The following is a 14,622-nucleotide window of genomic DNA, read 5'->3' as shown; positions in this document are numbered from 1 at the left end:
TAGAAAACCTAAGTTCAAGTATCTAAAATAATTAACCTTCAAAGAAAGAAAGAAAGAAAGAAAGAAAGAAAGAAAGAAAAAGAAAGAAAGAAAAATTAAAGGTTATCAAATCTTAAGAAAAGATTGTAAAACTTCTTTCAAATTTCACATAAGAAGTATTACTCCAACTGTACCTCGTACTTTTTATATAGCAAAACACTCTTACCTCAATTAGCTTTCTTTCATAAGCATTTGCCAGTTCTTCGTGGTTTTCTACTTGTTTTTGCTCAAGAATGGCAAACTCACTATCTGTGCTCCAAAGGTTTGGCAACACTGAAAGAAAAAAACAAAATGCACAGCGCTAATTTAACTCGGGATTTTAAAAAAACCCCAATCCTTTCTAGAACTTCAGGCACTTTAGGCCCAAAACCACCACTGGACCTCAGAACTGGTTTGCATGAGCCACCAATCCCGCTGGGCTCACATAACACAGAGACGACTCAGCTCTGTGTCCAGGAAACCGGACACAAACAGGCATGTAAAGCAAAAAGTGAGAAGGAATTAGCGATGGGGATCATTGTGCCCATTCCGTTGGCCAAAGTGCCAGGCAGATTTTGCACCTGTCCCCAGGTCTGTCTCACAATTTGTAGTACCTGTTGCTGAATGCTCACAGTAGGCAGCTGATCAGCTGTATGGGACAGGATCGGACCCTCTGGATTTATGTGCAGCAAGGTTGCCTCGCCATCTTTAAGACCTGCTGGTACGGTATTTATATTCTCATGTACAATCTACAGAATTATAGTAAAGCAAAAACACTGGATATTGCCTTAATAGTTATTGCTCCAAAACATAACAAAGTATGAAGCCGCATACTGAGCACTGACAGGCCATTCAAGGAAACCAATTTTTTTAAAAAATAATAATAAAAAAAATCAGTGCAGTTTTAAAATTAGTGGCTGAAATGGGTGGTTAAAATCCATCCAGTCTGCCATCTTCATTCAAAGTTGTGTCCAGTTGTATCCAAGCCTAGGTGAAAACTTGCTCCTTGATCTCAGAAGCCATAATGTAACATTTGATTATGGTATCTTAAAAGGTGTTCAAATATACACTGTACAGTGGTACCTCAGGTTACATACGCTTCAGGTTACATACGCTTCAGGTTACAGACTCCGCTAACCCAGAAATAGTGCTTCAGGTTAAGAACTTTGCTTCAGGATGAGAACAGAAATCGTGCTCTGGCGGCGCGGCGGCAGCAGGAGGCCCCATTAGCTAAAATGGTGCTTCAGGTTAAGAACAGTTTCAGGTTAAGAATGGACCTCCGGAATGAATTAAGTACTTAACCCAAGGTACCACTGTATAGCGAACAAACAACTTTCCAAAGGTAGATAAAGGCCAGGATTCAAGAACTTACTTGGTTAGTTTATAACTAGCTTTTAAAAACTATGTTCATTTAATCATTATGAGGATATTCCATATTTTAATCAAACCATTATTACACTGTTGGGAGCATTTCCCACACTCCCTATTTTTTTTAACAACACAGTTTTTTTTTTTTCTGCTGCAGTAAGTAAGCACATTTAAAATAACCTCCAGATCTGTTTCTGGAACTAAACGCCGTAAAATAATCTACAAGTAGTTTACTGAGCACAACTTGTACAGGGATCACTGAGCAAAGTACTTTGGAAAGAAGATGCTGCATAAATCATACACACAATCCTAAAGAAAGCATTAGAAGAAAGCTATCTAAAGGGCTGTCACATGGAGGATGGAACAAGCTTGTTTTCTCCTCTTCTCGAGGCTAAGACCCGAACCAATGTAGTATGGCAGGCCCTATGGACTCCTTGCCAATTGAAGTTGGGCAAGAGCAGGAGCGTAGGAAGGGGGGCGGGGGGTGGACCGCCCCAGGTGCCCTTACTGAGGGGGTTGACATTTGGCGCACCACCCGCCCACAACTCCCAAGCCTACCCCCTTGGGGTAAGGGGGGGAGCTGTGCCGCTTTGCCAGTGGCATTCCCCTCTTCCCCCTTCGTTTTGACAGCTCGGGGGAGGCTTGGGAGTCGCGGGTGGGTGGCGGCTGAATGTCCACCATTGGCGGTTCGCTCCGCCCCTGTGGGTGGCTCGCTCCGTCCCCGGCTGCTCCAGGCTGCTCCGGGCATCCGAGTGGCTATCCCGCGCCTGGGAGGGTACCCTCCATGCCATGCCCCCCTCGAGAGCGCACCTGCCCTGGGCAGCGTGAGCATACGCTCTGCCGCTGGGCAAGAGTCACCCCCTGCTTTCTCTTAGACATCTTTTTCAACAAATGTACCATATTTTTCGCCCTATAGAACGCACTTTTTCCCCTCCAAAAATGAAGGGGAAATGTGTGTGCGTCCTATGGGGCGCACCAACCCCTCTCGCTCTCCAGGCTTCGCGCACCTCTCAGCAAGCAGCGGGAGCCAGCGCTGGGCTCCCACGGCTTGCAGAGAGCTGCCTGTTTGGGGGCTGGGGTCGGGGGAAGCTCGGGCTTCCCCTGCCCCAGCCCCGCGCCTGGGGGGAAAAAATATTTTTTTCCCCTTTATTTCCCCCCCAAAAAACTAGGTGCGCCTTATGGGACGGTGCATCCTATAGGGCGAAAAATACGGTAGTTACTTTTGTTTTCCAATACACAAAAAGCAGTAACAAAGAAGAAACAGAAGAGATCAAAGCAATAGTGGCGATTTTAATTGCATTGTTCAAACAGGGCTTTGGAACAGTGATTTGTTGCCATTTTTTAATTAATTTATTATTATTTCCTCCAAGGAGCTCAAAGTGGTGTACAGTGGTACCTCAGGTTACAGACGCTTCAGGTTACAGACTCCGCTAACCCAGAAATAGTACCTTGGGTTAAGAACTTTGCTTCAGGATGAGAACAGAAATTGCGCGGCGGCAGCAGGAGGCCCCATTAGCTAAAGTGGTACCTCAGGTTAAGAACAGTTTCAGTTTAAGAACGGAACTCCAGAACAAATTAAGTTCTTAACCCAAGTTTACCACTGTATGTGGTTCTTCCTCTCCATTTTATCCTCAAAAACAACCCTTTGAGGTAGGCTAGGCTGAGAGTAGGTCATAGTCCAACATTCCAGGTCATAGTCCAACATTCTAACTGCTACATTACACTAGCTCTTAATTCTTATCGATGCACCTTTGATGTATTAACTGAAGTTATGCTTGTAGCATTGTGTTTTGACACTGCACGCTGCCTGGTTGTATGCTCCACGAAATATTTAAATCAATAAATCGCAAGAGCAGGAACGTTATACTTAGGTAGTATTAGAGAGCTCGCAAAAGCTTTAAATGAAATTGCTAAAGAAGGGGGTGCAGGAGCACATTCCTATGGGGAAGGCAAGAAGGCAAGTGGTCGATACATCCATCGGAGTGCCCAGAGGAGGCTGAGATCTGGGGCTCTGATCCGCCTCCTCACACACACACAGCCTGTTTCTGTGTTGTTCAGAATCAGCTGTCAGCAGCCGAGAAGCCGCAACCCCGTACATATTTATTCTGGAGTTAAGTCCGATTGAGCACCACAGGAATTAACTTCCCAGTAAACATAACACAGATTATTCCTGTACATTACGAATCTTGTTTATTTGTGTAGCCAGAGCCATCACACACAAAAACCGAACCTGCATGTTTGAAGTCTTACTGAGTGAAGTGGCATGAGTCAAAGGAAACATTATGGACAAGGCAAAGTAAGGGGGAATATTGAGAGGCATGTTGGGGAGTGAACAGGGAACTTTATTATCATCAAAGAATCAGATTCATTATGCTTTTTTATCCCAAAATGAACCCTTTCCACCCTTAATCCATTAATGACTATCCAGAGGGGGGGGGGGTTTAGCTTTCCAGTTTTTAAATGACCAGCTTCAACCTTAGAAAGCTTTAGGGAAGCTATGGGAGAGGGCTGTAGCTTAGTGGTAAAACATACGCCTTACAGGCAGACGGTCCTGGGTTCAATTCCCGGCAAATCCAGCTAAAGGCTAGGAGAGACTCACTGCCTGAAACCCCAGAAAGCTGCTTCCAGATAGTGAAGACAATATGGAGCAGGGACAATATGGAGTGAGAAGTTTTCTGACGTGCAAAAGGTGTCAAAATCCTGGTGGAACAAGGGCCATTGGACGTTCCTGGCTCTGCTTCAACTCATGACTTGTGGGCTGCTGCCATTTTCAGCCCTATCAAATAGAACTGGGAGCAAGAAAATGTTTGGGAAGCCCTGAACCACGGCAAGTCTTTACTTCCTTGATTATATTATTTGGTGTTTGTTGGGAGATATAGATGTAGATATAGATACACACAAACATACACACATACACACACATATACACATACACATATATATATATACACACACACACACACGCGCGCGCACACACACACTCTTTTCATTTGATTAAGCAGTATATTTGGGGAGGGTGGGTGGATTCTCACTGAACTTATCTCATCTCACATTATTTCCAGCAGTCATGGAAGCAAGATGGGATGAAAGCAAATGAAAACACTCCCAGCGACAGTGCTGTTCAATAGCACAATTCTATTGTGTTTCTGTAAGCTGCCATGGGGATCCTTCTGGACTAAAAAGCAGGGAGGAAATCAAACGGAATAAAACACAATTAAATAAAACAAGAAGGGGATACTTGCCAAAAAATCTCCTGCAGGAAATGGCCAGCAGACTGAAAAGCCCTTCCAGCTCATTCAGCCGCATATTAAAACACCCAGGACAAATGTACCAATAGCAAAAGTATATCAGAACTATATAAGAAGACTCCCAGACCCTGGGCTCAAAGAGGCTGTAAGTCTGTCATAATACAGCCGTTTGTTTGTTTGTTTGTTTGTTTGCTTGCTTGCTTGCTTGCTTGCTTCCCACCTTTCCCCCAGAACCAGGTGGATTACAAAAATTAAAACACACAGTGCTAAAACACAGAAAGCTACGAACATATAAAATATAATAGCTAAGAAGTAATTAAAATATAATGGAATTAAAGTGAAGTAAAAACCAAATCATGAGAAGGGAAGATTCCCTGGAAAAGACCCTGATGTTGGGAAAGATTGAGGGCACAAAGAGAAGGGGATGACAAAGGACAGGATGGTTGGACAGTGTTCTCGAAGCTACCAGCATGAGTTTGACCAAACTGCGGGAGGCAGTGGAAGACAGGAGTGCCTGGCGTGCTCTGGTCCATGGGGTCACGAAGAGTCGGACACGACTAAACAACAACAACAACAAAAACCCAAATCTATCACTGCATTGGTAGTAGATACTCAAGAGAGTAAAAAAAACAGCAGCAGCAGCAGCAGCACAACACATTTAAAAGGCCTTTCGTTAAAGAGCAAAAGCCTATTGGAATAAACCAGTTTTTACCTTATATAGGACATTATCTAGGACAAGACTAAAAAGCAGACTGGGGGAAGGAAAGAGAAATGCCCCTTTTTAAAATCAAATAAACTGAGTCTGAGAAATGTAGTTGAAAATGCGTAGCAGCAAACGAGCAAAACAGAGAGTTAGATCCAGGCTAAGTTCGCTAAACTTGGATCTTATTGAAATTCAATGCGAAGTGTTAGTCATGGTTACGTCAAGTCCCATTGATTTCTGATGGGAAGCAAGTCCAACTAACCCAGTCCAGATCCAACCCATATGGGACGAAGAAACAGACGAATCCATAAAAAGTGAGAGCTGTTGTTTTTTGTGATTATTTAAGCAAACTACCCTTATCAAAAGGGCCCCTTTGCCACAGACCTTCAGCCAGAGAGTTTGGCGTTTGCCAAGCTCAGCAAGCAGTCAAACTGCTTACAAGCGTCATAGGCAGATACAAAGCAAATGAAGTCAGGGCAGAAGGAGGAAGAGGGAAATCAAAGAGCTTGAATGGAGCCTTTGATCAGAGAACTTCAATCAGCCCAATAAATAAAAGCATTAATAGGCGGCTGCTGAGTTTGTAACAGCAGGGAATCCCAAATCCCACTGGCCCTCCACTCCTAGTATTCACAGTATAAAATTGTGGTTTTTTCCCTGTCGCCACTCCCCAATCACACAAGAATCCCATAAGTCTCATATTCTACATGCCCCAACACTAGAAATTTCTGGAAATAAAGGCATCCAAAGTCTGAGTGGACCACTGGAAATGTAACCCTGCTGCTGAAATGGGAGGTTGTGTGAGTTATTTTTGGTTTTATTTATTTTTGGACTATTTAAAATAATTGTTTTTTTGATGATTTTGCTTATTGGTTGTTGTTTAGTCGTTTAGTCATGTCTGATTCTTCGTGACCCCATGGACCGGAGCACGCCAGGCACTCCTGTCTTCCACTGCCTCCCGCAGTTTGGTCAGACTCATGCTGGTAGTTTCAAGAACAATATCCAACCATCTCGTCCTCTGTCGTCCCCTTCTCCTTGTGCCCTCCATCTTTCCCAACATCAGGGTCTTTTCCAGGGAGTCTTCTCTTCGATTTTGCTTATAGTTTTATCCTTTTTGTAAGCCACTGAGGGGTGTTTTTGCAATCAAGCAGTAGGTATATAGATATAGATAGATATAGACTAGCAGGGAGTGCCCAGTACTGGCCAGGTATTTTTAGAAATCAGAAAATACCGTGATTTTTAAATGGATAGTGTGGTGAGTTTGGACCAGTCACCCATCTGATGGAGTCAATCCAAAGCCAGGTTTCAGTCTGCCATCTTGACTCAGAATGGCAACCTGGCACCCCAATATCAACGAGGACTTCCACTCCCACCTTGGGAATCCTTGCGCTGCGTTTGGAACTAGTATCTTGAGAGGTGGCCAAACCGATGCCAAAAAACAAGTGAGGGTCTGGAAGGAAGCAAGAGGGACAGCATCGGACATGTGTTCTGGGAGAGAGTTCAAGGCACAAAGGGAGGAAGGGTAGTGGTGGTGAAGGAGGAGACCTTCATCTAGCCAAGATTTAGGAAAGGGGCATACTTAATTTCAGAATTGAAAGGAAAAGGGGCCAAGGGATATAACATCGCTTCACAAACAAGACTTCATTTTCTTTTTTCCATTTTGATTCATTGCTTGCATTCCGTATTCTAAAAATGATCGAAAGCATTGGCTATAGAAATGTTGGGTTAGCTTTGCCACGGCGAAGGAGAGGGGAATATTTTTCACCCGAGGGGCAGCAAAGGTGGACAGAAAAACAGGTGTGACTCATACAGCAGGTTACATTCTGGTCAAGGATAAGACCTGTGCTTCTACACACACACACACACACACACACACACACACACACCCCTCCAAGCAAGCAAGAGCTCAAGAACGTGATCTAGCCAGGCAAAAGCACTCAAGAAGGCCCCAAGCTTGTGAGGGGTATGGCCTGGAAATTGTCAATGTGGTATGGAGAGTGGATGTAGACAGAGTACTAAGCGCCAAACAGAAAGGCCTGGAGGGGCAGACTCGGTTCTCAAGCCTGAGGCTCACCACTCCTGCCCTAGCAGAAAGTGCTTTAATAAGACAGGGCAATATAGGCTTCACCCTTCCTGCTGTAGACAAAGTCTCAGGGGCAGAATGAGGGGTGGGGCAATGGATTAAATGTACAGGGAAGACTGACCCCCCCAAAAAATAGCATATCTTGTCTACTCTACCCACAAATGGTGGATTCCTCATTTAAGGCAAACCCACTGGACATGACTCAGTGCTATCAGTTCTGAACTCGCTGGGGGAAACAGATCTGGAGGACTTGATGATGATGATGATGATTGTTATTGTTATAGTCCAGGACTCTGTTGTGTCCCTTGAACACCAGCTGAACACCAGTTTTATCATCATAAAAACATGAAAAATAATTTCTCCTACCATTTACCTTATTGCACACCCTCAAGGGGGTGGGAAAAGCCACAAAATCATTTCAACTAATTAGACAAATGGTAGCAATATTTACACCAGCCTACCTCCAACAAGGGCTACACCAAGGTTAGGTAACTGTTGAGTTTCAGGAAGTGTTGCTTTGGCTAATGGAAATTAAATGGTAACCTCATTTTAAGAGCATGTCATAACCACTTCGCAATGCAAAGAGAAATGATCAAAAGGTTCCCGTCACTAAGAGGAGCAGCCTGCAATTACTTGGGTGAGCACATTGCTTTGCTTTTTTTAAAAAAAAAAAAGTTGATTTGCTAAAATATTCTCTCATCTGGCCAGAATTCCACTGAAGTTGAACAGGGGTCTTATTTAATAGAGATGGTTCTCAATTGCCCTGTAGATGACACACGTAGCAAAAGATATATCCAATTTGCACTTGGCATGAACTACACTTCGTTGCTGCAAATGCAGGCTGAAAAATAGCTTCTATATGCAGTGAAACATTAAGGCAGATGTGTTAATGGCCATGGCTCCTTCTGAATCCTCTGATCCAGGCCAGGAACAGGAAACACATGAGGACATGGACTCAAAGTTGGGCAGGGAATGAGACTATGCAGCAGAGCTAGCTTGATGAAGCCCTCCTCTGCTCTCGGAGCTGACAAGGTGAGAGACCCAAGCCCTTCCCATCCCTTGGAGGATGAGAGGGAAAATCTTAGGTGCAGCCATCTGTGACACACTGGGAGAGACTGGGGGAAGAAGAGGTGCAACCAGCAAGAACTCCCAGAGAGATGTGGTGCATCAAGAGAAGGGGAGAATCTTTCCCCCCACTCCCCAGATAAGTGCCTGTCTTCAGGTCAGGAATTGCTGAAGGCACACAACTTCTTGTGAGTAGCTGAGCCTTCTCTGCTCCTGTTTAAATACTTGGTTAGAAGGCAGAGAAACTTGTTAGAACAACTGTCCGGTCTTGGAACTCTTGCTACCAATCCTGGACTAGGGCTGGGCAATTTATCGATATATCATCCAAAACCCGTTTGAAGTCCATATTGGTTTCATAATGTTTGACTTAGCAATATATCATGAATCAGGATGTGTGTGTGTGTGTGTGTGTATGTGTGTGTGTGTGCATCCACACTATGCAAAAATCATGATACGGGGAAAACCATGAAGCCAGCCAATGCCTCTACTTAGCTCCATCCTTATTTCAGACACTGTGGTACCTAGGGTTACTTACGCTTCAGGTTACAGACTCCGCTAACTCAGAAATAATACCTCGGGTTAAGAACTTTGCTTCAGGATGAGAACAGAAATCGTGCTCTGGCGGTGCGGCAGCAGCAGGAGGCCCCATTAGCTAAAGTGGTGCTTCAGGTTAAGAACAGTTTCAGGTTAAGAACGGACCTCCGGAACGAATTAAGTACTTAACCCGAGGTACCACTGTATCACGATGTTCAGCTGGTGATATATCATGATGTTGAAAACCAGGTGTCGGCCAGCCCTATTCTGGACTACTGAACCTTGTCTTTGTCTCTTGAACTGGTTATGCTGTTGCCATTGCTTTACTTTGTAAGAGCACCGGGACTAGATACTGCTCTTTCCTAGCCACTAAGTCTCCACCATCGATCTGCTACAATGAAAGTTTGCTTCTTACTTCCAAATAAGCACCACTGTGGTTGGATTTTGGACAGGAGCTGGATAGTACTGTACTGGACTGAACTGCAAATATCTGGGAATGCTGCTGTTCAAGCCATGGCTCAAGGTAAGAAGTGGGTTTTTAAACTGTGCTAAAGTGGATCTGACAAGCATTTAAACAGCTGGAGGAAACAGGTGGCCTGTCAGTCTTGCGGCTCGGGCAGTTGCACTATTTGTGGAATGAGCTCGTGCTTGGCTCAAAGTGCTCCATGTCGCAGTGCCAACAACCATCTTGGCTCAAATTTGTGTTACCCCAGCAATGAAGAAATGAGCAATCAAGGACAATTAGGAATTACCTGCCTTGATGGCATCGCTCAGTCGCTGCTAGGAACGATTAGCGCAAAGTGGATCAAGCTCCAGCCTTTTCACCTCCTCCTTTGTAACAGTTATCACAATAGGCAAATTGTTGACTATTAAGCTGATAAGGTAAGAACTTTCATCTTAAGGTACGCATAAATACTCCTGGTTGGTAGCAGTATGCTGTATCTGGGAGACTGAGATAATGCACTAGTCCTCCTATCTTTTTAATAAATAATAAAAAAGAACTATTGAACAAAGAAAGAAAAAACTACAATAAAATTAAAATTACTTTTTTTTTTTTACTTCTTTTGTGAAAGCAGATTCTAGCCACAATAAAGTGAGACTAACCTAAGAAGCGAAATTTCTCTCTGATAGCAAAGGAATCATCCTTGGATGTGTTGTCCTGTGATGGATGATCAGCAAGAGATTTGTGGTTGTGTTTCCACAGGCAGCAAACCTCACCTCATCACAAGTATTCACTTCTTCAGATACTGTCCCCATACAGGTGAGACCTCGGGATTGTGGTGTCAACCATTGCGGGCTGCCCAGATGTCACTGCTCCATAACACTGCCTTTTCAGTGGCAGTTCCCCATTTATGGAATGGCCTCCCTGGCGAGGTGTATCCATCTTCCTCATTACTGATTCCTTTAGGAGGAATCCGAAAACAACTAGACTTTTTATTTTTGGCTCTAGCCTTGTCCAGCATCTTCTTCCTTTGACTAAAAGGAACTACACCCCACCAGTGCAGGTTATTCTCCAGCTGAGCACAGGTATAAAGAGCGCAGCAATGCAGGGAAACTATATGCTCTCCTCGAAGTTCAGAGTACGTCTGTGCCGTATGTTCTAGTTTAGAAGCTACAGAACTCAAGGATTCATCTACCCAGGTAGCTACCTTATTGTTTTCTGTGGCAACAGTTGCTCTGATACTGTTTACAGAAAGGAGGATGATCTTCTCGTTGGTTAATCCCAGGTACATGGCAGATGGGTGATGTATAATAATAATAATAATAATAATAATAATAATAATAATAATAATTTATTTATACCCCGCCCATCTGGCTGAGTTTCCCCATCTGGCTGAGTTTATAGAAGGATTCTGTTCATTTCTGTAAGGTTCAGATTCACTCCATTTCCACTGATACAGCTCCCCTTTACTGCTCACTGCCACAAGCTCAGAATACAAGGCACCAATAGAAATAAATTTCATCCCATCCTTATCCGGCCACCACTGCAACTCCTCTCCTAAAGAGACCGGGCTTTGGACAGGTGTATTCTTCTTGTCAAGGTTTGGCTCCCTTTCTCTGCTTGTAGAGCCTCTTTCATTATCAAATGAGGCTGCATCAAGCCACCTTCTTTCACACAAACGTAAAACAGACTCACGTTCACGCAACAGCTCAGAGTCTCTCTCTAAGGGAAGAAAGAGAACTCGGGACGAGCTTAGCCTGAAAAGTGATGAGCGCCGAAAGGATGAATAACCAAAGTAATATCTTCTGAAAACATAGCATCAGCATCAGAAATGACACTTGTGTGAGCAGAATGTATGTCAGCATCCAGAACAGACACAGGATCCTCTCCAGGAAGGTAAGATTCACTCGTCATGTCATCACCATCATCCCCATCTTCATCATAACGGCTCAGCAAGTTGCTGACTGCAAGATTTACATCAAGATTTGTCCGCTGGAGCTCTCTTATAATTACACTCCTAGATTTTCCTTGTAAAACAACTTGTGCCTGTGAAATGAGTTCTTCTGCAATAACAGATGCTGGAATCATTGGCTGGGGCTGACTACCCAAGAGCCCAGATCCTCTATCACGCCCTGTTCGAATAACTCGTGTTTGCTTCCTTGAATCTCTAGCTCCAGCTGATGATCTACCAGAGGATCCTTCTTCACTTCCTCCGACAACAGAGCTCCAGCAACTCCCAAGGGTGTTGCCTGCCAGTCTGCCCAGAGTTTCAGAATCCAAAAACATCCCTGCTTATCCAGGCATTCGATGGCTGAAAGGCATTGTTTCTGGCAAAGCTGAGATGGCTGGATGAGGAAATGCTTTTGGAATGCTGGCAGGGGTTTTTTTAATGCTTTAGTATGGATGTGCCTGCAGCTCCTTCAGGAGCAAGGCCAGGATATACCGTATTTTTCCATGTATAAGACTAGGTTTTTTCCCTAAAAAATAATGTCAAAAATTAAGGAGCGTCTTATACTCTGGGCCATCTCCCCCCATTTTCTTAAATCTGAGTCCCCCAAAATAGGGGACGTCTTATTCATGTCTTATAAAATATTTGGGCATTTCCAGCTGTTCCTTTCTGACGGGGTATCTGTCACTCCAAAGTATACCAGGCAGTTGAGCAACTAGCAGGTTTCGTTTTCGATCTTACGGAAGGGTAGCATTTCTAGGGAAAATGTGAGCTTTCTCCAAAATTCAGCACCATCCAGGTCAAGGCTTAGGTGATGCAAATCAGTCGCTTCAGAAAACCCCAACCGGGAAGGAACGTTGCTTGCATTCAGGGAGACTTCCAAGTAAACTTGTTTAACACCCGACTGTTGAGCGCTAAAGCATGCCCTCGTCTCCCATTGCTCGTCAAAGGACTTGGGCACACCTAACTTCCAATGAAGCAATTGCTCAATACCATTCTAGAACATAAAGAGTTTAAAAGCATATTTGCAAAGGAAGAAGGGTGGTAAATTAGGAGGGTTATTTGTAAAGAGACGTTCAAGTCAGCTGTACCATACAGAGGATAAACAGCAACATAAAATCACTGCTGTCCAAAAGCAGCAATGGACTAATATTTCCCATAAGGAAAACAACATAATAAAACCATGTACGGTCTGCCAGTCGGTGCCAACTCAGATCGGCTGTGCTGACCCAGCAGCTGGAGAGGTCCTCAGAGGAAAGAAGTCAAAAACTCTTAAGGCAATGTGGTAGACTACTGATAAAATGTCTGGCAACAACAGTGAAACAACACAAATATCACCGTGTACACTGTGATAAGCCACTCGCCTCGGTGTTATAAAATCCTGTACCATTATTTTGAGGAGGAAAGAGCAAGAGATGCACAGGCTGCGCTCACCAACCTCCCAAATCCAAGAGTTTGCAATAAAATTACTGCTTTAAAAATTAATCCTTCCCTTCCAGCGTTAAGAGAAGTACATGGAAAACATCACTCGATAATTAACCTGCTGCTTGCATTATTACCCAACCGCTCCTCCAAGACTTCAAACCACACCGGCTCTCAGATTTTAAGAACATTTCGTTATCTCTGCTTAGCCTCTGGCAAAAGGCAGGAGTTCAATTAAATAAATATATGGCATGCCAGAAGAAGGGTCCCGTGGTTATACATGTTGCTCATGCACAAAATGCAAACACAACCTTCCCAAGGAATTTTTGTGTGTGAAAGGGTAATAAATCAGGGCAGAGGACATGTTACTGTAGTCAGTGTTGTGAACGGAGGACAACTTTTCCATCCAGAAGGTCCCCGGTTCAATTTCTGCCATCTCCATTTAAAACAATCAGGTAGCAGGGGGTGGGAGAGGTCTCCATCTATGCTCCCTGCTTGTTGAGGAACCTTAGGGCTATATGGACAAAAAGTCAGACTTGACAGAAGATGGCTTGCTAACTGGACATAGGGATGTATTCAAAGCAGCCCTAAGGCGAGAGTTCCATCAGTGCAAGGATCTTTGCCTGCCCAACAAGGCATTCTCTTCTGGAGGTTCCAGACCAGATTTGGAGATGGCACAGGGCACATGTGGGGGAAGGAGATGGGGGAATCATGGTGTGCAAGAGGAAGTTGTTCTGCTTGCGCAATTATTTAGTTGAATGCCACCAATGGGTTTGTAAACTAATTAACTGGTGTGATTGGTCAGCTAAAGATTTTTTATTTTTATTTTCAAGACAAAACTTTGTCCATTCCCCCAACCCAAGCAGACTGATGAAGCTGGCAATAACCAAATAAACCAAGACTTGGGACGCTGCAACTATGCAGTCGGGAGAGATGCAGCAGCTGCCTTGTTCTCGGACATCTTTCCGCAGGGCCTGCAAGATGGAGCTGTTCTGACGGGCCTTTGGTCTGGGCCCAGTCTGACCCCCTTCTTTCTATGGGACCCTGTATGTTAAGTGGCCTCTTTGGCTATTTCTATCAGCCCATATGGGACCAGCATGAGTGGTGGTGAAATTTTAATTCCTTACCCCTACGGTTATGATTTGTGGGTTCCCACTCAATTTAATTTGGATTTTAAATGTGATTCGAATTGTATTTTAAACTAATTGTTTGATTTTGTATTTTTAATGTATTTTATCTATTTGGTGTTAGCCGCCCTGAGCCAGGTCTCGCTCGGGGAGGGCGGGGTATAAATAAAATTGATGATGATGATGATGATGTAAGGCTGATTAAGATAGCTGTTTCCTTTCCACTTCAAGTGGTTGTTTCGTCTTTCATGGTGAAACTGACAACCATTTTCCTCCTGACAAAAGGAACTAGAGGCCTCAGGGCTACAGACATGGGAGCTACCGGCGCAGCAGTTGCTGTGTTGGACTAGGAGTTGGGAGTCCAGGATTCAAATCTCTACCTGGCCATGAAGCTCCTAGGGCAACCTTGGAACAGTCACCATCTCTCTCAGCCTAACCCACCTCACAGGGTTGTCGCAAGGGACGAAAGGGGAAGGGGGAAGAAAATGTATGCCGCCTTGAGCTCTTCAAAGTAAAGGTGGGAATATAAATGCAATAAATAGCCATATATTTCAATTTAGAAGTCTTGCTTACCCCTACAGCAAACAAATGCCTCTGAAACAGCCAGGGTTTGTTCCCCAGTTTCCCAATTAATAGTAGTATCAAGGATTAGCATCCCGTATGGCCA

At 44.1% G+C, this 14,622-nt stretch overlaps 2 protein-coding genes across 7 annotated transcripts in view; one reads left to right on the top strand and one right to left on the bottom strand.

Annotated features, from left to right (window-relative positions):
• LOC308463448 (transmembrane protein 238-like) overlaps window positions 1–14,622 on the top strand; it is a 166,317-nt gene that overhangs the window by 15,776 nt on the left and 135,919 nt on the right. The gene's annotated exons all lie outside the window — the stretch shown is intronic.
• The window catches only part of SNX29 (sorting nexin 29), a 225,936-nt gene that overhangs the window by 148,503 nt on the left and 62,811 nt on the right, over window positions 1–14,622 (bottom strand). For all 6 annotated transcript variants that reach the window (XM_080981819.1, XM_080981821.1, XM_080981822.1 and 3 more), the window contains one exon: window positions 206–312. In XM_080981819.1, coding sequence (XP_080837945.1) covers window positions 206–312 — 107 coding nt within the window. The remainder of the gene's footprint in view (window positions 1–205; window positions 313–14,622) is intronic.

The sequence above is a fragment of the Podarcis pityusensis genome (genome assembly GCF_964106645.2).
Source record: "Podarcis pityusensis genome assembly, chromosome: 14".
Lineage (NCBI taxonomy): Eukaryota > Metazoa > Chordata > Lepidosauria > Squamata > Lacertidae > Podarcis > Podarcis pityusensis.
Note: the sequence above shows the minus strand (reverse complement) of the source record. Positions and strands in the feature narration are given on the sequence as shown.